The sequence below is a fragment of the Martes martes genome (genome assembly GCF_963455335.1).
Source record: "Martes martes genome assembly, chromosome: 7".
In the NCBI taxonomy this organism is placed as follows: domain Eukaryota; kingdom Metazoa; phylum Chordata; class Mammalia; order Carnivora; family Mustelidae; genus Martes; species Martes martes.
Window position 1 is genome coordinate 109,156,551 of NC_137894.1, and position 25,479 is coordinate 109,182,029.

At 38.5% G+C, this 25,479-nt stretch overlaps 1 protein-coding gene across 1 annotated transcript in view; it reads right to left on the reverse strand.

Moving 5' to 3' along the window:
- Positions 1-25,479, reverse strand: part of LOC308346075 (coiled-coil domain-containing protein 170-like) — a 50,423-nt gene that overhangs the window by 11,731 nt on the left and 13,213 nt on the right. Inside the window, exons 3-7 of the mRNA XM_080808678.1 lie at positions 22,740-22,865; positions 13,302-13,558; positions 4,100-4,235; positions 2,061-2,372; positions 701-901 (exon numbers count right to left, since the gene is read on the reverse strand). Coding sequence (XP_080664804.1) covers positions 701-901; positions 2,061-2,372; positions 4,100-4,235; positions 13,302-13,558; positions 22,740-22,820 — 987 coding nt within the window. The 5' untranslated portion in view covers positions 22,821-22,865. The remainder of the gene's footprint in view (positions 1-700; positions 902-2,060; positions 2,373-4,099; positions 4,236-13,301; positions 13,559-22,739; positions 22,866-25,479) is intronic.

Here is a 25,479-nt window from a genome sequence, read left to right on the forward strand (position 1 = left end):
ACCACCACCCACATATATGTACTTGTATATTCCCATAACCATGGCAATAGTTGTAGAAGATATATACGCTATTGGTTACTGAGGGAAAATAGGCAGAAAGAAAGTTGAGGAAAATTATTCTTTCCTCAAACCGTTTAACTTGGTTTCAAGAGTTATAGAAAGCGTGTGTTAACTGAATATTCTTAAAATCTAAAATAGCGTTTTAAAATGTTTGCAGGGAAATGAATAATCATAGAACTGATGCTTTCATGTCTTCCTTACAGACACGGAGAAGTGGAGAGTAGAGAAGGTACTGGTCTACGTAGTAATTACTGAGGAATAGCATCCGCCGGTCCCTCCCTGATACTCCTCGTATCTTGCTGACACAGTCCCTTACGTTCTACTTGTACAATCATTTCTTGGAGCTCCTTTGCTTCCAATCCCCTTTTTAAAGTACATTAAGAAATACACTAACTCCTCCTCTCCAAATGAATATAAAATATGTGTGTATTAGAGAATAAGAGATATGGAACAAAGAGAGGCTTTTTTATAAAAGCAGAAGGTTTAAATATTTGTAGCAAATTTTCCTCTCTTTTCCCATATTAAGTATAAATAGCACTAACAGCATTAATAGTATCTAATATCAAATCAACATTAGATAATATAATGAAATCTGATCATTTTCATTGTCAGAGAAATGCCTTATCCAGGAAAGTCTTACTTTATTCCTGTCCAAGGCTAAACTCTCTTGAAAAAAGTCATTAACAACAGTTTTTCCCTCCAGATGTTTCCAAGGTCTTTTTTGTTCCCTACACCTGTCTTGCATTTGGGATGATTTTCCAGCGGCTTCTTCAGAGTGACGCTGCAGCTGCTCCAGGCGCTGAGTGAGCGTCAGAACTTCCTGCTGCAGGCCTTCGGTCCTCTGTGGGGAGAAGGAGAGCTAAGACTCCTGAGGGCCCACAATCTCTATTTCATTTCAAAACTATGTGCAAGGGCGCCTGGGTGGCTCAGTGGGTTAAGCCTCTGCCTCCGGCTCAGGTCATGATCCCAGGGTCCTGGGATCAGAGCCCCGTATTGGGCTCTCTGCTCAGTGGGGAGCCTGCTTCCCCTTCTCTCTCTGCCTGCCTCTCTGCCTACTTGTGATCTCTCTCTGTCAAATAAATAAATTAAATCTTAAAAAAAAAAAACTATGTGTGAGTTCTACCGACACCGACACTGTAATAATGTTACGTTACTAACTAGGTGAGTAGGGAAGATTTAAGATACAACATATATCAGCTGGTTTTAGAAAAAGAAATGGAGAGGTCTGATATATAAAATGAGACATTTTAGTGAGCTCTGAGAAATAAAACTGTATAATGAATTTTAAGCAAAACATGAAAGAAAAAATTGGAACTCTACAATAAGCAGGGCAGCAGATTTTTCAAACACATTTAACATAAGCAATACCTATCTTCATTTGAATTTTAAGTGAAGGGGCATGAGATGGTACTCAATTGATGTGGACATGACAAGGAGATAGAGCCACTGAAACTTGCTCGTTCAGTTTTTTCATAGAGTTGGCCAATACATTCAAAGAATGATCTGAAAATGGATTTACTGCACTGGCTGGTCTGACCTTTATTTAGGCATGATGGACACTTTATCTTCACCATACCACCATACCACTATTTTTAAGCCAGGATTCACTGAGCTTACACTGAGCTGTACTAAGCATTTATCATGTATTAATCCATTTAACCTTTACCACTCTGTGAGATAAGAGCTATGCCCTTGCAGCCCCCAGCCCCACCCCATCCCACCAAATTTTATAAATGAAACTGAGGCCCAGAAAGAATAAGCAATCTGTCCAAGAGCACACAGCTGGTAATGGCTGAGCTGGGATTCATACCCTTAATAAATATACTACACTACCTCTGCTTTAATAATGGACATCTTTTTTTCCTTTTATCACTGTAGTAGTAAAAATAAAATCAAAGTTAAAATTCAGAGCCACAGAATTTACTAAATCAGTTAATATCAAAATTGACACATTAAAAGTAACAAATTTGAAAGAATGACTTGTCTGTCAATACACTTACAGACTTCCAAGATTGTTCTTTTGCCCCAATTTCCTGAATCCTCTCTTTCACAGCCTCCTCGGTAGCTGGTATGGGGACAACATTGTTGCTCAGAAGAGTAGCCAACTGACTGAGGAATTTCTGGTAGTGGGATCTTGCAGTTTTGGTTTCCCAGCTGAATGAATGTGGAGGTCTGTCCAACTCATATTTTTGTTTTTCCTTATGGATTGAATCTTCTTGACACTTATCCCAAATTTTCTGCCCATCTTCTGGTCCTTCAGAATGAAAAATGTCTCTTTCAGAGTTCTTGGTCAGGATATCTTCACCTTTATCCTAAATATGCCAACACACATGTTAAACTTCCCAATTGGAATTTAATATGATTTTAATTCCTTTTTTGAAATAAAAATTTACTTCCTTTTTTGATATATAGTCACAATACAAAATTTGAGGAGCAAGGCCCTCAGAAGAAATAAAGTGTTATGGAGTCATAAGAGAGACAAGGGCAAAAGAGCAAACTAGAACATCAAGAGGTATCAGAATAATCATATGGAGAAACTGGTTTGAGAACATAGGAAATTGAGCTTGGAGACACAGCTGACCAAACAGCCTCAGTTAATGAAGTTATACTCTTTAAAGACTATTTTGAGCTAATAAATATAGAAAGAATGACAGAAATTTTAAAATCATCATTTTGCTTCTAATAAAATAACAGATTCAGGCAACGATTATCAATGAATGTTAAGACAGTTAAGTGAAAAGTTGGGAGGGAAATGGATATTTCCATAAAGACTTCATTATTGTTATAGAACATCATTTAGTAATAACCACTTTGATGATGTAAAAGTATAAACAAAATAAGTTCTGCTTCTTTCCCCCAACTTTTCCCTTGTGCTCCTGTAATCATCCTGCTTCCATTGTAAATAGCCTTGGAGGAGGGGGGAGGAAGGGAGATGATACTTGTATTTCTTTCCCAATCTCCCATGGGATTATTCTACCTTTATAAATTCTAGACTTCTTTCCACTTTCTTGACACCTTCAACTCTGGAAGCTAAGTAAATAGGTTCTGTTTCTGGGCTTTTTGTCATGTGAAACTGAGAAATAGAAAGAGAGCTAGAATTTTTGAAGTAATGATAGGTTTGCATCACTAAAACGCTAGAAGAGGCAGATTAAAAGGGCAATGGGAGTAACGGTCAGAGTTGCAGGGATATTAGTTTGGGAGAGTTTTTTTAGAATGTGACAGATTAACGAGAGAAGTGAAAAAAATGGGAAGTGTTCCTGTGAATTACTTGAGAGGGGCAATTAAAAACTGGAATTACTTTAAACTACTTTAAAAGTAGTTGCTGAATCTTTTTTAAATGGAATTTTTAAAAAATGTCAGATCACATTAATTGGATTAGAATGGACCTTGTCTTATATTCAAGTTATATAATAAACTTAAAGTCTAAGGATTTCAAAATAAATTAAATTTATAAATAAATAAATAAATTTTAATAAATAAATAAATTTTCACCACTTCCTTAACAATAGAGTAGATCCCATCCTCCAACATTCTTCTATAAAACCTCTACTTATCCTGTGAATTGCGACTACTAAGGACCAGGCTTGTCTCTTCCTTCCAAACCCAACTCATTCCATAATTCTAGATTTCAATATAGATGCTCCACCAATTTAGCTTCGTGATTCCTGTGCCTTGGTTTCAATGACTTTTGCCTACACCTCTCTTCAACCCTTACATTTAGAGCCCAAAACCCAGATGTCAGCAGCAGGAAATAACCCACACCCAAAATGTAAAACTCCAACACTTCATTCTCTAACTACCACTCCTTCCAGTTCTCTCTCACCTCGGTTCTGTTCTACAATATCAGAGACCTTAGATCTACCCTCTGCCTTTTCTTTGTATTCAGAAAGGCTTTCAGTCAACCACATAGCACAGCTTTCTCTGATCCTCCATAAGAAGCAGATCAAAAAGCTACTCAATATTTGCCAGTTATCTCTTGGTATAACACAGAGTAATAAAAATCCTGTTTCTTTAAAAGTCAATCAAAATTTATTCTCACCTTCATCATGAAACTAACCAAGGAATCTTCTTGTCCTTTTGTATTCATGTAAGGGATGAATCCATCAGTACCTGCTAACCTTTTCTCCAAAAGGCCTGCTTTTCGTTCTGCCTTTTCTCTTTCAAACAGATGTACTCTGTGTAAGATATCAATAGGTAACAACAAACCAACTCAATTTTCAAACTTCAGTTAAAAATAATTAAAAGAGGGGTGCCTGGGTGGCTCAGTCAGTTAAGCGTCTGCCTTTGGCTGAGGTCATGATCCCAGGGTCCTGGGATCGAGCTCTGCATCGGGCTCCCAGCCCGGGGGGGAAGCCTGTTTCTATCCTCTCCCTCTCCCACTGCTTGTGTTCCCTCTCTTGCTGTGTCTCTCTCTGTCAAATAAATAAAATTTAAAAAAAAAATAATAATTAAAAGAAATAATCCCCACTTAAAATATATTAAATATGTATATCAAGTAGAAATGTACTTACTGTGAGAAGAGCTAATAGTTACCCAACTATTTTTAGGGAGAGACTAGAAATGACAGAGAAACGAGAGAAAAACAATCCAGTGGTAAATCCTCTAGTGGTTCCCCTGGAGAAGGTCAATTTTTAAACCATCCTTTTCATGGGGAAATTGGAGCATGAATATCTTGTGTGCCACTATTGGTAATACTGTAATGATCAGGAGGTTCCAGGGGGATACAAGTACCCCTATTTTAATAATACCTGATGAGTTCTTCTACTGGGATTTGATGAGAGGAAAGGGAATTAGAATAATGATGCAGCAATAGAGAATAGCATATGTAAAAGCTTTTTTTTTTAATATCAAATATACAAATAGCTAATTATTTGGTTTTTGTTTTGATTACTAATTGATAGGTATTGGTAATATTTTCTATTCCATACCTATAGCTAGGTTAAAATTTCAATCTATCTTCCGTTTTTGTTTTTTTTCCTCTTCTGTCTAGTAATTATAGCTTACAGAATTAGTGCATTTGAGTCAGTTCAAAAATTATTCATATCATCCAAACAGAAAATTTTACCTCAAAAGGTTATATTAAAGACATGCAGGACACATGCAAAAGGTCTAACACACCTATAACTATAACCCTAGAGTGAGAGTAAAGACACAACGGGACAAAAACAATATTTGAAAAAATAATTCCCAAGATTCCAAACCCGATGAAAGACGTAATTGATAGATTTCCATAAATTCTGTAAACCCTAAGCAGGATAGATACAAAGAAAGCCACACCAAGACACATCATAGTCAAACTGCTACCAACAACAACAACAAAAAGCACACGTTATTCCCTTCAAAGGTACAACAATGAAACTGATGACTAATTTTTCAACAGAAACTATAGAAATCAGAAGATAATCAGATGACATCTTAGAGTGCTCTAAGAAAAAATATTAGCCAGAATTCTATACTCAGTTTAAAAAAGCCACTCAAAAAAAAAAAAAGAAAATGAAATAATATAGTTTCAGAAGAAAAAAATGGGAAAAACTGTCAGAAGAAATGTATTAAAAGAAACACTAGAGGATGTCCAGTCCAAGATGGTGAAATGGGAAGACCTTGGGCTCACCTCCTCCACAAAGGCACCAGACCTACATCTCTATGTACAGCAATTCTGCCTGAGGGGGAGTTGAGGGCTGTCTGAGCAGTTTTTGCACAACAGAAGATGGGAAGACCGGGTGGAGAGGCAGGAGAGATAGAGACGCCTTGACTGATACATCTGCAAGCTCTGGGTCACTGGTCCACACCAGCTGCACATGCCCTGGGGCCTGGAGGGATAGCCGGAGGTTAGAAAAGCAACTGGAATGTGGAGGAACTAGCCCTGGAACCCTGCCCAGGGTGAGGGAGCTACTGGAACTCTCTATAGGTCAGAGAGGCTGGCAGGTGGCATAGTTTGTGCTCCCCCTCCACCTTGGTGATGCGGATGGGAGCAGGGTTCCAGATGCTGTGGTTGACCTGCTGCCTCAGCGAGCACAGGGTGCCTGGCCCATACCAGCCTCAGATGCCCTGGGGCATGAAGGAACAACCACCGTGTAGAGGAGCTAGGTCTAGAATCTTGATGGGAAGTGAGGGAACAGGTGGAGCTGTCTCTGGGTGGAGGGGCTGGGGACACCAGGGTTTACATTCCCCTTCCATCTTGATGGTGCAGATAGGACAGGGGTCAGGCACCATGGCCAGCCTGTCACACCAGCAAACCCCATGCCCCTGGCCCACACTAACCCCAGATACTCTGGGGCACAGAAAAGCCATGGTTTAAAAGAGGAACTAAGATAAAAGAGCCAGCCCTAGAACTCTGAAAAACAGCAGAGGAAACTGCTAGAACTCTCTCCATGTTGAAGGGGCTGGTAAGCACCAGAGTTACATTCTCCACCTACCTTGATAATATGGATGAGGACCACACTAGTGAACAAGCTCCAGGCACCATAGCCAGCCTACCACCTCAGTGAGCCCCAGACCCCTGGCCCACACCAAACACAGCTTTCACACAAAGGTAGCCCCAGCATGGCACACACTGGGACACCTCTGGTCCAGCAATTGCTAGAGCTCTAGTCATCATACGAAGGTGATACAGGAACAAAGCACCTGGAAAATTCCAGGCCCACACCACTTCAGCCCCAGAGAACTTACTAGGGTACTCCCAATGCAGAGCACTCTGGGACCTCCAAGCTAATGCCTGCTTCAGCTCTAGCTGTCTTGCCATGGTACCCCCTGCAGGGAACAACCTGGGAACTCCCAACCCACCATGCTCACCTCATCTCCAGCTGCTCTGCCAGGACACCTCCTGCATAGGGCACTCTGGGACTCCCAAGCCTACACCCCACCTCAGCTCCAGCCACCCCACCATGGGGCCTCCTGTACAGAGCATCCTGGGACAACCCTGGCCCATGCCAGCCTCCATTCTAATCACCCCAACAGGACACCCTCTGCACTGAATACCTCAGGACATCCCAGCTTTCATCCACTTCTGCTTCAGCTGACCTCCCAGGGTAGCCCTGCGTAGCACCCCAGAATCCCCTGGTCTAGGCCCCACCTTGGCTCTAGCTGCCCTGCCAGGGCGCCCTCTGCACAGAGATACCTAAGATGTCCTGTTTGTACCCACTTCAGTTTCAGCTAGCCTGCCAGGGGGCCTTCTGCACAGAGAACCAGGGATCCTACAAGCCTGTGCCCACTTAAGCTTTAGCTGTCCTGCCAGGGCAATTTGCATGAAGAGCCCCAGGACCCACTGGTTTGCACTTGATTCCGCTTCAGCCATTCTGCTGGTACACTGTGTGCACAGAGTCCTGGGACCACCCAGGTCCATACTCACTTCAGCTCCAGCCATCCCACCAGAGTAGCCTTAGCACAGAGGGCACTGAGAACCTCAGCTCATGCCAGACACAGCTCCAGCCAGCCAGCCAAAGTCACCAGGCACACACAGTATACACAGGAGATGACATTACACAAGACCATTCCTTCAAGTTTAGGAGAAGTAGTTGTCCTCCATAATTCATAGAAACAGACAGTCCAGAAAAATGGGGAGACAGAGGAGTATCCCCTGAATGAGTGAGCAAGATAAAACACCAGAAAAAGAACTAAATGAAATGGAGATAAGCACTATGCCTGATAGAGAGTTTAAAGTAATGATCATAAAGATGCTCACCAGGTCGGAAAGAAGAGTACACTCGGTGAGAACTTCAACAAAGAGAAAATATAGAAGAGAACCAATCAGAATTGAAGAGTACAATAACTGAAATGAAAACTATACTAGAGTGAATCAACAGTAGATTAGAGGATGCAGAAGAATGTATCAGTAATCTGGAAGACAAGGTAATGGAAAGAACCCTAGCTGAATAGCAAAAAGAAAAAAGAAAATTTTTAAAAAAGAGGATAGGTAAGGGATCTCTTGGACAACATCAAGCAAACAATATGCATTATAGGGGTTCCAGAAGGAGAAGAGAGAAAGGGAAAGAAAAGTTATTTGAAGCAATAACATCTGAGGGGTGCCTGGGTGGCTCAGTTGGTTGAACATCTGCCTTTTGGTTAGGTCAGGATCCTAGGGTCCTGGGATGGAGCCCTGCATTGGACTCCCTTCTCAGTGGGGAGCCTGTTTCTCCCTCTCCCTCTGCAGCTCCCCCTGCTTATGCTTGTTCACACACGCTCTCTCTGTCAAATAAATAAATAAAATCTTAAAAAAAAAAAAAAAGGAATAATAAGAATTCCCTAACCTGGGGAAGGAACAGACATCCAAGTTCAAGAAGCATGGAGAGCTCCAAACAAGATGAAATCAAGGAGGCTCAAATCACCAATACATAATAATTAAATGCCAAAGATTAATGATAAAGAGAGAATTTTAAAAGCAGCATGAGAGAAGCAATTAGTTACATGCAAGAGAAATCCCATGAGGCTCTCAGCTGATTTTTCAGCAGAAACTTTGCAAGCTGGAAAGATGTGGCATAGAGCTGAAAGGAAAACACCTACAACCCAAAGTAGTCTACCTAGCAAGGTTATCATTCAGAATTGAAGGAGAGGTAAAGAGTTTCCCAGACAAATGATAGTTAATGGAGTTCATCACCACCAAAGCAGTGTAACAAGAAATGTTAAAGGGAGGGGCGCCTGGGTGGCTTAGTGGGTTAAAGCCTCTACCTTTGGCTCGGGTCATGATCCCAGCATCCTGGGATCAAGCCCCACATTGGGCTCTCTGTTCAGTGGGGAGCCTGTTTCCACACCCCCCCCACCCTGCCGCCTCAGAGAGAAAGCTCACAAGTAGAGCTTTCTCTGTCAAATATATAAATAAAATCTCAAAAAAAAAATGTTAAAGAGACTTGTTTAAGTGAAAAAGAAAAGGCCATAATTAGAGGTAAGAAAAACATGATATAAAATATATCACAGCATATACATAAGACATGGAGGAGAGAGTTAAAAAAAAAAAAACTCTTTTAGAATATGTTCAAACTTAAATCAACTTAGTATAAGCTGCTATTTATTTAGTGTCCTACATATAAACCTCAAAGTAACCCCAAACCCCAAACCCATGATAGATACACAAAAAATAGAAAGTATTCAGGCATAACACTACAGAAAGTCATCAGTCACAAGGAATGATAATGTGAGAAGATAGAGAGAATAACTACAAAAATAACCAGAAAACAATTAACAAAATGAAAATAAGTAGATACCTATCAGTAATTACTTTAAATGTAAATGTTCTAAAATGCTCTAAACAAAAGACAAGTATGGCAGAACAGATTTAAAACACACACACACATACGAGCCATCTATATATGGCTATAAGAGACTCAGGTCAGAGCTAAAGACTCAAATAGCCTGAAAGTCAAAGGATGGAGAAAGATACACCATGCAGATAGAAATGGGGAAAAAAAAAAAAAAAAAAGCAAAGCCAGAATAGCAGTATTTATAACAGACAAATCAAACTTTAAAACAAAGACTGTAACAAGAGACAAAGAAAAGCATTACATAATGATAAAGGAGTCAATTCAACAGAAGTATATAACAACTGCAAATATCTAGGCACCCAAAATTGGAATATTTAAATACATAAAGCCAATATTAACAGACATAAAGGGAGAAACTGACAGTAATACTACAATAGTAGGAGACTTTAACACACCACTTATATCAGTGGTTAGATCATCCAAGCAGAAAAATCAATAGGGAAATAGTGTCATTGAATGATATATTAGATCAGATGGACTTAACAGATATATAAAAAACATTCCATCCAAAACAATGGAATACACATTCTTTTCAAGTGTCCATGGAACATTCTCCAGGACAGATCACACGTCATGCTTTGAAACAAGTCTCAATAAATTTAAGAAGCCTGAAATCATATTATGCATCTTTTCTGACCACAATAGTGTGAAATGTTCCATGCTCATGGATTGGAAGAGCAAATATTGTTAAAATCTCTAAGCTACCTAGAGCAATCTATACATTCAATACAATCCCTATCCAAATACCATCAACTTTTTTCACAGAGTTGAAACAAATAATCCTAAAATATGTATGGAACCAGAAAAGACCGCAAATAGCCAAAGGAATGTTGAAAAAAAAAAAAAAAAAGCTGGTGGCATCACAATTCCAGACTTCAAGCTCTATTACAAAGTTGTAATCATCAAAACAGTACGGTACTGGCATGAAAACAGACACATAGATTAATGGAACAGAATAAAGTACCCAGAAATGGCCTCTCAACTCTATGGTCAACTAATCTTCAACTAAGTAGGAAAGAATATCCAAGGGGGGAAAAAAGACAGTCTCTTCAACAAATGGTGTTGGGAAAATTTGACAGCCACATGCAGAAGAATGAAAGTAGACCATTTCCTTACATCACACATGAAAATAGACTCAAAATGGATAAAAGACCTCAGTGTGAGACAGGAATCCATCAAAATCCTAGAGGAACACAGGCAGCAACCTCACTGACCTTGGCTGCTGCAACCTCTTGCTAGACACTTCTCCAAAGGCAAGGGAGACAAAGGTAAAAATGAACTACTGGGACTTCATCAAGATCAAAAGCTTTTACACAGCAAAGGAAACAGTCAACAAAACCAAAAGACAACAGATGGATTGGGAGATGATATTTGCAGATGACATGTTAGATAAAGGGCTAGTTTCTAAAATCTAGAAAGAACTTATCAAACTCAACACCCAAAGAACAAATAATCCAATCAGGAAATGGGTAGAAGACATGAACAGACATTTCTCCAAAGAAGACACCCAAATGACCAACAGATACATGAAAAAATGCTCAACATCACTTGGCATCAGGGAAATACAAATCATAAACAACAATGAGATACCACCTCACACCAGTCAGAATGGCTAAAATTAACAACTCAGGAAACAATGAATGTTGGCAAGGATGCAGAGAAAGGGAAACCCTCTTACATGGCTGGTGGGAATGCAAGCTGATACACTCTGAAAAACAATATAGAGGTTCCTCAAAAAGGTAAAAATAGAGCTACCCTATGACCCAGCAATTGCACTACTGGGTATTTACCCTAAAGATACAAATGTAGTGATCCAAAGGGACACCTGCACCCCAATGTTTATAGTAGCAATGTTCACAATAGCCAAACTATGAAAAGACCCCGGGTGACCATTGACAGATGAATGGATAAAGAAGATGTGGTATATATACAATGGAGTAATACTTAGTCATCAAAAATGAAATCTTGCCATTTTTAATGATGTGGATGGAACTAGAGGGCATTAGGTGAAGCAAAATAAGTCAATCAGAGAAAGATAATTATCATATGATCTCACTCATATGTGGAATTTAAGAAATAAAACAAAGGATCATAGGGGAAGAGAGGAAAAAATAAAACAAAATGAAATCAGAGAGGGAGACAAACCGTAAGAGACTCTTAATCTCAGCAAACAAACTGAGGGTTGCTGGAGGGGAGGAGGGTAAGGGGTGGGGCAACTGGGTGATAGACATTAAGGAAGACACATGATGTAATGAGCAATGGGTATTATATAAGACTAATAAATCACTGACCTCTACCTAGTAAACTAGTAATATACTATATTTACTAGTAATATATTATATTTATTAACTAGTAATAATTTATTAATAAAACTAGTCATCAATCAATAATTAGTAAATTATTAATTAAACTAGTAATTAATTTATTAATTAACTAGTAATATATTTATTAACTCATATATTAAGTTAATTAATTGAATTCAAAATTTAATAATTAAACAGGGGCGCCTGGGTGGCTCAGATGGTTAAGCATCTGCCTTCATTAGGCCATGATCCCAGGGCCCCGGGATTGAGTCCTGCATCGGCCTCCCTGCTCAGCAGAGCCTGCTTTTTCCTCTCCCTCTGCTACTCTCCCTGCTTGTGCTCTCTCACTCTCTGTCAAAAAAATAAATAAAATCTTTCTAAAAAATTAAAAAATAAATTTAAATTAAAAAATAAAATAAAATTGGGCAAAGGATTTGAGTAGATATTTCTATTTCTAAAAAGAAGATACACAGGGCGCCTGGGTGGCTCAGTGGGTTAAAGCCTCTGTCTTTGGCTCAGGTCATGATCCCAGGGTCCTGGGATCGAGCCCCACATCGGGCTCTCTGCTCAGCAGGGAGCCTGCTTCCTCCTCTCTCTCTCTCTGCCTGCCTCTCTGCCTACTTGTAATCTCTGCCTGTCAAATAAATAAAATCTTTTAAAAAATAAATAAATAAATAAAAAGAAGATACACAAATGGCCAATAAGCACATGAAAAAATGCTCAACTCTTTAATCTTTTGGAAATAGAAATTAAAGTCACAATGAGACGCAAATTCATATCCACTAGAATAGCTATCATAAAGATGAACGGTTACAAGTGTTGTTGAGGATGTGGAGCAATTGGAATGCTCATACATTGCTGGTGGGAATGTAAAATGGTGCAGCTACCTTGGAAAATAGTCTGGAAATTCCTCAAAAGTAAATTAGAGTTACTTTATGACCCAGCCTTCTACTTCCAAGGCATATCCTTAAGAGAAATGAAGTATACAGTCACATAAAAACTCACACAAGAATCATCACAGCAGCATTACTCATAAAGCCCCTCCAAAAAGGGGAAACAACCCAATGTCCATTAACTTATGAATGGATAAGGAAATTGTGGTATATTCATACAATAGAATATTATTTTTAGCCATAAAAAGGAGTGGAGTATACAGATTTATGGTTCAACATAGGTTAATCTTAAAAATATTGCACTATGTGAAATAAGGGAGACACAGAGGCCATATACCGTATGATGGCATTCATGTGAAATGTCCAGAAAAGGCAACTCAGAGAGAAAGGATGTAGATGAGAGGTTGTCAGAGACTAGAGAGAGTGATACAGAGTAATTGCTAATGGATGTGGGTTTCTTTAGAGGGTGATGAAATGTTCTGGAATTGAATAGTGGTAATGACTGCACAACCTTGTGAATATACTAAAAACTACCAAATTGTGTACTTTAAAGAGGTAAATTTTTTCTTTTCTTTTTTAATGAAATACAACTGATTAAAAGGGTGAAGTTTAATCATATGTGAATTATATTTCAATAAAAATGTCTTTTTACACATAGTAATTTTGAGACAGGTATGATAGGAAATCTTACTAAGTTTAAATTCCATGATCAATCAGGAATATAGAGTTTATATACTATTTTCAAGCTTATGACAAATGACGTTTGAAAAAAAAACTAGAAAATTTCCTACCTTAGATGGCTTTCTAGTTCTATAATTCTTTCAGTTAGATTCCAGTTGCCTCTTTCAAGATTCTGAATATTGATGTTTTTCAAAGATTTAATTCTGGTTAGAGAAGCAATAAGTTCCTCTAGATCCTTGATATCATCTTTCAGGGACATTATCTGGAAAGACTGTTGTACATTATTTTCTTTATAACTTTCTAGCACATTCTTCATCTCTTGCAATGATGTTTCTTTTATGAGGAGCTTGTTTTGAAGATTTCTTAGCTAATGAGAAAGGGAAAATCATAATTTTGGTTTTAGAAAATTCACAACTTTAAATCATTATGGGTATTTAATTTATACATCTTTTTTTTTAAAGATTTTTTTTTATTTATTTGACAGAGATCACAAGCAGGCAGAGAGGCAGGCAGAGAGAGAGAGGTGGAAGCAGGCTCCCCTCCAAGCAGAGAGCCCGATGTGGGGCTCGATCCCAGGACCCGAGACCATGATCCGAGCCAAAGGCAGAAGCCTTAACCACTGAGCCACCCAGGCGCCCCTACACATCATTTTTTAAAAAGACTTACTCATTTATTTTACAGAGATAGAGTGAGCAAGTGGGGCTTGGTGCAAAGGGAGGAGAGGGAATCCTGAGTGCAGAGCCGGACTCAGTACTCGATCCCAGGTCCCTGAGAGATCATGACATGAGCCAAAATCAAGAGTCAGCCATTCAGTTGACTAAGCCACCCAGGTGCCCTTATTATACATTATTATACAATAAAATGAAGACTCTCAAATTTCCTAACAGCATATTCCAATGTTACATATATTTTAAAAATTATTTCAGAGGGTGCCTGGTTGGCTCAGTTGGGTGCAACTCTTGATCTCAGGGTCATGAGTTTGAGCCCCATGTTGATTGTAGAGATTATTTAAATAAATACATAAACTTATCAAAAAAATAAAATAAAAACCGAAGCAGTGTAATTTAAAAAATCATATCAAAATGCCACATACGATTTGGAATAAGTTATTTCATTCTCATCAACATTAAAGTTGTTTACATCTTGTCATAAGAGTAAATTATAATAATGAATTCTATAATTCCTAACAGAAAAGAAATACTTAATGCTTTGGTCATAGATGTTTGCTTTATGCTGGTTGTGATGAGGAATGGATTCAGAGGCCTTTCCCCTAAAGAGATTCTACTTGTTTCCTGGCCTTGTCCTTCGTGATCAGAGAAATGGGTGGGTAGGAGAGTGAAAAGAAAGAATGAGGCTTAAATTGACTATATTTTATTTTTTTTAAATATATAAGCTATTAAATCTCAGAGCATTTCAAATTTTCTTGGGCAGTGACTAATCTTTTTTTTTTTTTTTAAGATTTATTTATTTATTTATTTGACAGAGAGAGATCACAGTAGACAGAGGCAGGCAGAGAGAGAGAGAGGGAAGCAGGCTCCCTGCTGAGCAGAGAGCCCGATGCGGGACTCGATCCCAGGACCCTGAGATCATGACCTGAGCCGAAGGCAGCGGCTTAACCCACTGAGCCACCCAGGCGCCCCAAATTGACTATATTTTAAAGGCAAACAAAGGAAAGAAAAGATCCTAAAGTTATGAAGAGTGATGACCTGTGAGAGGGGAAGCAAGAGTAGAGAGCCACAAGCTGGTAACTGAAAAAGACCAGGGACATCTGGGTGGCTCCGTCAGTTGAGTGGCTGAATTTGGCTCAGGTCATGATCCCTGGGTCCTCAGATCAAGCCCCACATCAGGCTCCCTGCTCTGTGGGGAACCTGCTTCTCCCTCTACCATTCCTCTTGTTTATGCTCTCTGGCTCTTTCTATCTCTCTGTCAAATAAATAAATAAAAACTTAAAAAAAAAATCTCTGCTCTTCTATCTGATTAAGTGAAGAAAGTTCAGTAGATAAAGAAAATCGAGGTGCTGCTAACATTCAGGGGTCAATTAACATTTAATTTAACCTAATTTATTCAAATTTCTAAGTAGACTATGTATGGTCCTGGTAAACTTATAAAAGATGGGGAAAGGGGGAAAATTTGATTTGACGTTATAAAAAATCATTAGCTTTATAACCAGAAAAGGGTGAGGAATATTTAATTATGGAAAAATTTTACATTAATGACAAATGGTATAGTTCCTAATAGCACAGGCCATGGGAAACTAAATTTTTAGTTCAGTATGTGCATAAAATGTGTTCTAATTCTAAAAGATTCCGTGAAATTAAAACAATAAAATGAACATCATATGTTCTCAAAACATACCTTTATGTATTTTTTTTATTACAACACCACTAAAAATACATACCTCAGCGAGGCCATAAGGTTTATGCAGAAAGTATGGAAGAACAGAAAGATCTCAAAATTTGGAGGAACAAGACAACCTGTGGCCATAGGCAAGTCAGTTAAATTTTCTTACCCACCTCATATTGTGCTGGTAAGGAATACAAATAACATATATCAAGGACCTACATAGTGTCTGTCACACACAAAAATATAATAGACTAAATTGAAAACATACAACTAAATTGCAGGTACACACTAAATTGAAGTCCATGCTCCCTTGGAACTTGAAATTATGTCATATAAAAGGCACTCCACAAACTTCCCTAATTAGCTGCAGAAGTGACTGAGATATCTGAAATAGAGAAGAGGTGGTAGAGGGCACAGACAAGGTCATGCAGATGAAGGGAAAGATTTAGGCTCAAGCTAAAGCCCACTTCTCTTCTTCATTGCCCAGCCACACACACAGTAAGAATCCCCTGTGCTCACTCTTCATCTACTATAATTCCATTTTTGTATCATTCCATTTTCATCCCTCATTCTCCACCTTGGAAACTCTTCTCTCAGAAGTCACCAGTGGTCCCTTAACAGATTCATTCATTTCTTTCCAGTTGTCACCATATTCCACATGTCACTGAAGTATTTGACACCATCGGCCATGCCCTTTTCTGGATATGGTCACTGGCACTTGGTATCCATTCCGACCCCTATGATGTCTTCTTATTCTGCAGAACTAGAAATAAAACTTTGTTTCCAGAGTCCTTATGGGGGCCAGGATTCTCTAGGCCAATGATTCTCAAACTTCAGCAATGCATCAGAATCACCTGGAGGGCTCATTAAAAAACAGATTGATAGGATTACATCCAGAGTTCCTAGTTTAGCATGGGGTCTGAGAATTTGTATTTCTACCAAGATCCCAGGTGACATTCATGTTGCTGGTCTGGGGAACTACACTTTGAGAGCCATGCTATGTGTACATTGAGCTGCCCCAAAGAGATAACATTCCCATGAAATTTAGAATAGAGGGGAGGCCATTTTCCCACTACTAATTCCACTGGTAAGCAGGGTCAAGGACAGAGGCAGAGAAAAAGGCATTACTTAGCTAACATCTTCATGGAGGTTGAGAAGCAGTTGTGCCTATGCAATAATGGCTCAGGAGGAGGGTGTCTGGCTCAGTCAGACACCTTAACCTGAGTGGGTTAAGGCATCTGACTTCAGCTATGGTCATGGCTGGGATCATGATCTCAGGCTCCTGGCTCAGTGGGGAGTCTGCTTTCCCTCTGCCCCTCCCCCTGTTCATCCTCTCTGTCTCTGTCTCTCTCTCAAATGAATAAATAAAATCTTTAAAAAATAAAAATAAGTAAATAAGGGGCGCCTGGGTGGCTCAGTGGGTTTAGCCTCTGCCTTCGGCTCAGGTCATGATCTTGGGGTCCTGGGATTGAGCCCCGCATCGGGCTCTCTGCTTGGCAGGGAGCCTGCTTCCCCACCTCTCTCTGCCTGCCTCTCTGCCTACTTGTGATCTCTCTCTCTGTCAAATAAATAAATAAAATCTTAAAAAAAAAAAAAGTAAATAAAATAAAGGCTCAGTGGCAGTAGCACAACTTTCTGACCTCAGGATCTCACTCACAGTATGTGTCCTTGAACTCATTCATCCAGTCTGGCCCCAGCTCCCGCACCCACACCTTCCAATCACTTTGTATACATAATCCTCTGCATTAAATCATTTTCGGTTTGAAATATTTAAGGTGGTCTGTGCTTTCTGCAGTGAATCCATGACTGATCCTTGACATTCATGAAACTCCATTTTCTCTTCCTCCCTAATTACTTTTTTCCAGTTTTCTTTGGAGGTTCTTTTTCTCTTGCACGGAGGTATTCCTTGTGTGGATATTAAGGAACTGTGCAAAACTGGATGTAACAAATTCTATATTGGGGGGAGGGGTTCTTTAAATGATCATGGAAGATGTAAATGAATGCATGGGTTTTTTAAATGTATCTTACATTTTGTAAAGCTTCCCAGGGTGAAGAAGAGTCTGGAATTGAATGAACACTTCATGGCCAGCCCCACAGTCTCCAGGGTTGCACTGACTTCATCATTTAGACTGCTTTTTAATTCCATTTTTCAGACCAATCTTCTTTTTTAAAACCCATTTCCCCCAAACTATGCATTATTAAAAGCTGCTCTATAGTCTGGACCCTTAAGCAATTCTCAAAGGATACTATGGCCTTCCTACCATAGCAGAACATGGCTTATGATATGAAGCTAGGTTTTTAGGACATTCTGACAAAATTCTGATTAGGAATCAGTTTTGCAGCCTGAAGTAGTGAAGAAAAGAATTCTAAAAAAAAAAAAAAAATTAAAGTAACATTAAACTAAAATTTCTTAGAATAAAATACAACCACTAGTGAAATAATAAAGTTAACAAATTCTCCCTAGAGAAAAGGAGTGATTAGAGAATTTACCATCACTGGTTGATAATGAAATGGTTTGGTTTAAATCTTTCTAATTGTGCTAAGTCAAATCTAGGGTCAGTTTTCCCCCCTTCTTACTTTTCATACAAGTAAAACTTTTTATGCCTGTTTTAGCTATTGCAAAGGAGCTATTCTTTTGTAGCATTTTTTCTTTTAACCAGGACCACGCCCAATGTAGGGCTTGAACTCATGACCCTGAGATTAAGAGCTGCATACTCTCACTGACTATGCCAGCCGTGGGTCCCTGTAATGTTTTTTGAGCATGTCCACTCCTTTCCCCAGGTAATCCTTTTTCAGTTTCTACTTGTTACCAAATATGATTTGCTTCATCCCTATGTCTGTGTTTTGCAGATCAGAGTCTGTTTTATTTTTATTTATTTTTTTTAAAGATTTTTATTTATTTATTTGACAGACAGAGATCACAAATAGGCAGAGAGGCAGGCAGAGAGGCAGGCAGAGAGAGAGGAGGGGAAGCAGGCTCCCCGCTGAGCAGAGAGACCGACAAGGGGCTCAATCCCAGGACTCTGGGATCATGACCCGAGCTGAAGGCAGAGGCTTTAAGCCACTGAGCCACCCAGGTGCCCCCAGAGTGTGTTTTAAAACCAATTTATTTAAACATAAATTTATTTACTTAATATAATGGGCTAAGTATTCTATGAAAAATCCATTTTTTAAAAAAAAATCCATTTAAGAAAAGACTTTAGTAATAAGATCAAGTGTTTTAAAAATGGAAAGTTCAAAATTAATTTATATCTCTGTAAAAACATATTAATTAGATCAGAGTCATTTCTTGATTAACCCTTTTTTAAAATCCTCCCCTCAAGTTACTAGGTCTATTCATTTCACCTCTGTGTCTCATATCTACCCCTTTCTTTCCATGCCTGCTGCCTTGCTGCCTCGTCTTGTGTTAGGGTCCCATTGTCTATCTTACGCACTGTTTGATACAAGACCTCCTACTTGATCTTCCTGCTTCCCATCTAGCACCTCTCTAAGCCATTCTTTATTTGACCAACCAGCCTTCAGTATCTTCTATGTTCCAGGCACGTGCCAGGAGAAAATTAAGAATTCTCGAAAATTTATCAGCTCATCAGGGAGACCAATTATAAAACAAATAACTAGAATATACCTTAACAGGTACAATAATAGTGGTATGAGCAGAATGTACTAAGAACACAAGCAAAGGGGGCGCCTGGGTGGCTCATTGGTTTAAGCCTCTGCATTTGGCTCAGGTCATGATCTCAGGGTCCTGGGATCAAGCCCCGCATCGGCTCTCTGCTCGGCAGGGAGCCTGCTTCCCCCTCTCTCTCTGCCTGCCTCTCCGCCTACTTGTGACCTCTCTCTGCCAAATAAATAAAATCCTTTAAAAAAAAAAAAAGAATACAAGCAAAGGATATCTATTCTATTCTTAGTTGTCACTTCAGATCATATAATATCACTCTTCTTTTAAAGGTCATATGATAATTTATGTTTAGCTTTTTATGTATAAAACACCTTTGAAATGACAACACTTTAGAATGAAGGAAAGATTAGTGGTTACCACAGGTTGAGGGTAGGAAGGAAGTGGGTGTGGATATGAAATGGCAACAGGAAAGATCTTTGTGGTGGTCAAACTGTTAAGTATCTTGACTGTTTAGAACTTTATACACACAAACACACGAATACAAGTTAAACTGGGGAAATCTCAGTAAGATTGGTGGATGGGTAGATGTGTTGCCTCAATGTCAATATTGAGGTGGTTATATTTTGCAAAATTGTGGAATAAACTCAGCAAAGTGTATAAAGGATCTCTCTGTATTATTTTCTTCTTAAGATTGTATTTATTTATTTGACAGACAGAGATCACAAGTAGGCAGAGAGGCAGGCAGAGAAGAGAGGGGGATGCAGGCTCCTCACCCAGCAGAGAGCCCGATGTGGGGCTCAATCCCAGAACCTTCGGATCAGGGCCTGAGCCGAAGGCAGAGGCTTTAACACACTGAGCCACCCTGGTGCCCCTCTTTGTATTATTTCTTAAAACTGCATGTGCTGGGCACCTGGGTGGCTCAGTTGTTAAGCATCTGCCTTTGGCTCAGGTCATGATCCCGGGGTCCTGGGATCGAGCCCCACATCAGGCTTCCTGCTTGGTGGGAAGCCTGCTTCACCCTCTCCCACTCCCCCTGCTTGTGTTCCCTCTCTCGCTATCTCTCTCTGTCAAATAAATAAATAAAAATCTTTAAAAAAAAAAACTGCATGTGCTTCTTCATTATCTTAATAAAAATTGCAAGTAAAATTAATAAAAATTGGTTCTGATATATTTTTCTTTATCAGCAAAATTGACATTGCCTCCATTCCCCCCATCCAGAGCTGGCTGCATCTACTAGGTTTCTACTATTTGCCTTATTACTACACTAAGGAAAGAAAAAAAAAATCTTCTCTGCATAAACACAGTCACATTGCCCTCACAAATGAAAAATTTCCATGAAAAATCACACTAAAAATACTAGCAAAATGCTTTAAATGTATTTTAAGTTTAACACACAGGCCTTATTATACATATTATCAGTAATATTTTTTTTACAAGTTGTTTAACTCCTATTTATTCCTATAGCAGCCTATCCAGCACTATGCAAGAGTTTTAGTTCAATGTCACAGTGCCTAAACTAGACAACAAAATCACCAACTGAGCACTTTTAATATTTACCATGTCCATATCTGGCTTTTCTTAAATATAGTCCCTCCTGTTCCTGTTTCTCCATTATTGGGCAGAAACACAGGATAATTATTTTTGTATGTCCAACAAAGAAGTAAAGTTAATTATAACAAAAAATTTTAGATTCATACAGTGAGCAGAAAAACTGCCTTATCAAGACAATTGTGTTCCTGTGGATTAAATAATAGGTTATTGGAAAAGAGAAAAATGACTTATGCTGAAGGTATTCTGTTGAAATTACTAGATTCTTTTATTTATATATACCATCTAAAACGAAGTCAAAATGAGACCTCATAGAGCCTTTTATATTTCTGCTTTGATAAATAGATTAAAAACATTTATAGTTACCAAATGATTTATGTACATGTAGAGAAATACTTTTAAAAAGTACTTTGAGGGTACCTGGATGGCTCAGTCCATTTAGAGTCTGCCTTTGGCTCAGGTCATAATCTCCAGGTTCTAGGATGAGGCCTGGCATCCGGCTCCCTGCTGAGCAGGGATTCTGCTCCTCCCTCTCCGTCTGCCTCGCCCCCCCCTTGCTCGTGCTCTCTCTCTCTCTCTCTCTCAAATAAATAAATAAAATCTTAAAAAAAATAAATAAAAAGTACTTCAAAATTCTTAAAAATAGCTTTAGACATTTAGACAAGGTTTAAAAGTTGTGATCTTTTTTGACAATTTAGTTTAAAACGCATCTTTATGAATTAAACAAAGACAAAAAAAACCTTATTCTAATCCAAATCTGAATGATCAAAAATCCCAAACTTAGTAAATATTAGTAGGAAGTTATACTGTGGACAAGAGCATTGATGCAACCCATACTAAAACTGCTTTAGTTTTCAGGTATTGGCATTACATTTTTCTAGGGAAAAAAAAAGACAAATTAAGAAATATTTCCAGTGTTATAAAATGGATTGACTTATATAAACCCCATTTAAATTTAAGCTCATTCACCTCTATGCTAAAGGAAGGAAAATATTAGAATAAATAAAACTGAAAGAAATATGTTTTTATCTATATATATATAGACACAGAGAATAAACTGCCATTTATAAGCCAAAAAAAGAGGTCTCAGAAGAAACCAACCTTCTCACCACACACACACACACACACACACACGCGCGCACACACACAGTCATTATGTGAGGTGATGGAAGTATTAATTAGCATTATTGTGGTCATTATTTAGCAAAATAAATGTATATCGAAACATCACATTGTACATCTCAAACTTAATGTTATATGGCAATTATATGGCAATGAATCTGGGAGGAAGAGGAAGAGGAGGAGGAGAAGCAGCAGGCAGAGGGAAAAGCAGGCTTCCCACCAAGCAAAGAGCTGGATGTGGGGATCCATCCCAGGACCCCAGGATCATAACCTGAGTGGAAGGTAGACGCTTAAAGGACTGAGTCACCCACACTCCCCGTTTCATCAAGTATTATATAAGACTAGTGGATATTTGACATTTGGTGTTTTTTTTTTTTTAAGATTTTATTTATTCATTTGACAGACACAGATCACAAGTACGCAGAGAGGCAGGCAGAGAGAATGGGAAGCAGGCTCCCCGCCAAGCAGACAGCCCAACGCGGGGCTCAGTCCCAGGACCGCGGGATCATGACCTGAGCTGAAGGCAGAGGCTTTAACCCACTGAGCCACCCAGGCACCCCAGTGCTATGTTTTAAATAGGAAATCAACTTTTCCATTAAAAAATGCTTAAAACATATAATTTATTATTTTTACATAAATTTTGAGCATGGCAGTTCCTAAACACTATTTTAACAATACAGCATTTAGCAGTCACCTCAAAAGCACTTAAATACATATGATACTCAAGAGAATTTATCTAGCAAACGACAGACTTGGGTCTAAATTAGTGCTTCTCCGTGATAAGGCAGTTCAATATTGAGAAAAAAGCAAAACTGAGTTAGGATAATACTTTGAGCCCTTATCAGAATGTTTCTCTTCCTACTTTTACAGAGGACATAATTTCCCTTGGCATTTTATTTTCAGATAATCCATATACCTCAGCTAAAATATTCTTGTTTTTCACCAACAAACCAGTAAGGTCAGGATGGACTGGGTCAGCTGCCCTTTTGTTGTACATCACTGGGTTCTTGGTGGGAACCACAACAGGTGGATCACAACAAGCCTACAAAGAGAAATATAAATTAATTAACTAAACATGTACCCTACTGATGAAAACCAACAATGTTCTAACCCACACAAGCTCAAATAAGCAGCTTTAAACAGAATACAACTTTAAAATATTTATTTTGAGTTGCTATGGTAACCAATACAATGGGTCTCAGGAAAATAACAAGTAACATGTTGACCTAAAAGACTACTTTACATTTTTTTAAAAAATTGCTACCTGATAATTTATAACACCTTAAGTAAAGCACATCTAAATAATATAATTTCTAAGAGTACAGGAATCAAGAAAACACATATAAGATATCTGGGGAAATTTTACTCACATCCAATAAAACCTTTATAAGAAACTTGAAATATTAGAAGGCCACTGATGAAAGATACACCAGTATTTGCTTTACTTTTGGCTACAAATCAATTCCTGTGCATTATATTATTACATAAATTAATTTTTTAAAATCTGATTTTAGTAAATCGACAATTTTGTGTTCCTTCCATATCTATATTGAAGGTAAAGATTAGGGTGTATTTACCTGTAATACAATATCTTCTTGTATTGTCAAAAGGGTATGCAAAATGTAATTGTTAACACTTTTGTTAAGAACAAAGTTTGTATGATTCAAATAAAACCAAGAAAAATGTATTAACATAAATCTCTTAAAAGTGTATAAATGCGGGGCGCCTGGGTGGCTCAGTGGGTTAAGCTGTTGCCTTCAGCTCAGGTCATGATCCCAGGGTTCTGGGATCGAGTCCTGCATGGGGTTCTCTGCTCAGCGGGGGGCCTGCTTTTCCCCCTCTCTCCCTCTGCCTGCCTCTCTGCCTACTTGTGATCTCTGTGTGTTAAATAAATAAATAAAATCTTTAAAAAAAAAGTGTATAAATGTATCACATGGTGCTTAATGTACTGAAGGAACAAAATGTATTTTTCTAAAGTTATCGGGTTTTAGAATTTTATGCTTACCAAGATAATAGGAAATAGAACTGCACAAGAAAATACAAAATAACTATGTTTAACTATTTAAAGAAATAAAAGAGGGGGTGCCTGGCTAGCTTAGTAGGTGGAGAATGCAACTCTTGATCTTGACATTGTGAGTTCAAGCCTCAGGTTGGGTGTAGAGATTACTTAAAAATAAAATCTTGGGGCGCCTGGGTTTCTCAGTGGGTTAAAACCTCTGCCTTCGGCTCAGGTCATGTTCCCAGGGTCCTAGGATCAAGCCCTGCATTGGGCTCTCTGCTCAGCAGGGAGCCTGCTTCCTCCTCTCTCTCTCTGCCTGGCTCTCTGCTTACTTGTGATCTCTGTCAAATGAATAAATAAAATCTTTAAAAAATAAAAAAATTAAAAAAAAAATCTTTGGGGTGCCTGGGTGGATCAGTCAGGTAAGCATCCAACTCAGTCCTGGCTCAAATCATGATCTCAGAGTCATGAGATGGAGCCCTATGTTGGGCTCTTGTGGAACATGGAGCCTACATAAGATTCCTTCTGCCCTTCACTCCCCCAGCTTGCACATACTCTCTCTCTCTCTCTCAAATAATAATAATAATAACAATATGAAATAAAAACAAAATTTTAAAAATCCTTAATAAAAAAATTTTTAAAAAGAGAATTTTGAAAATATAAATAAGTCACAAGACCACAAAGAATAAACATGTTGGAAAAAACAACTGAATAAGATTCCAGAAATGAAAAATATAATAATTTTAATTCAAAATTGAATGGACACATTAAAAAGCAGATTAGACCTAGCTGAAGAATGAATGGATTTTTTTTTAAATTTTATTTATTTATTTGACAGAGAGAGGCACAGCTAGAGAGGGAACAACAAGCAGGGGAAGTGGAAGAGGGAGAAGCAGGCTTCCTGACGAGCAGGGAGCTCGATGTGGGGCTCGATCCCAGAACCCTGGGATCATGACCTGAGCCGAAGGCAGACACTGAATGACTGAGTTACTCAGTCGCCTATGAATGAATGGATTTATATGAAGGAATTATCAAAAGGACAGCATATAGGAAAAAATAAGTGGTAAATGTAAGAAAGAGTTTGAAGACACAGAGAACAATATGAGGTGGTCTATCACATGTCTATATGGAGTCCAAGAAATTTATAACTTAGAGAATGGGCAGAGTCAATATTAAAAGACATAATGCCTGAGAATTTTACAGAATTGTTGAAAGATATCAATAAAGTGGTTAGCAAATCCCAAGAAGAGTAAATAAAAAGAATTCCTTACCTACACACTCATAATGAAATTACAGAATAGCAAAGAATTATCTAAAAAGCAGATAATAGAAAGGACAGATGATTACAAAGAAATAGCTGTTGGACTGGTGAGAGTGGCTTCTTAATAACAAAGAGGCTAGAAAACAGCAAAAGGATAGCTATAATGCACAAAGAAAAATATATCATCTTTCATTGATTCTGAGACACAAGTTTTCTCATCTCTGCAGCTGGGATGCAACTTTTTTTTTTAAATTAAGATTTATTTATTTGAGAGAGAGGAAAAGGGGCTAGGGGCAGAGGGAGAGAAAGAATCTCAAGCAGAGTCCTTGTTAAGCATGGAGCCCAACACAGGCTCAATCTCACGACCCTGAGATCATGACCTGAGCCAATATCACA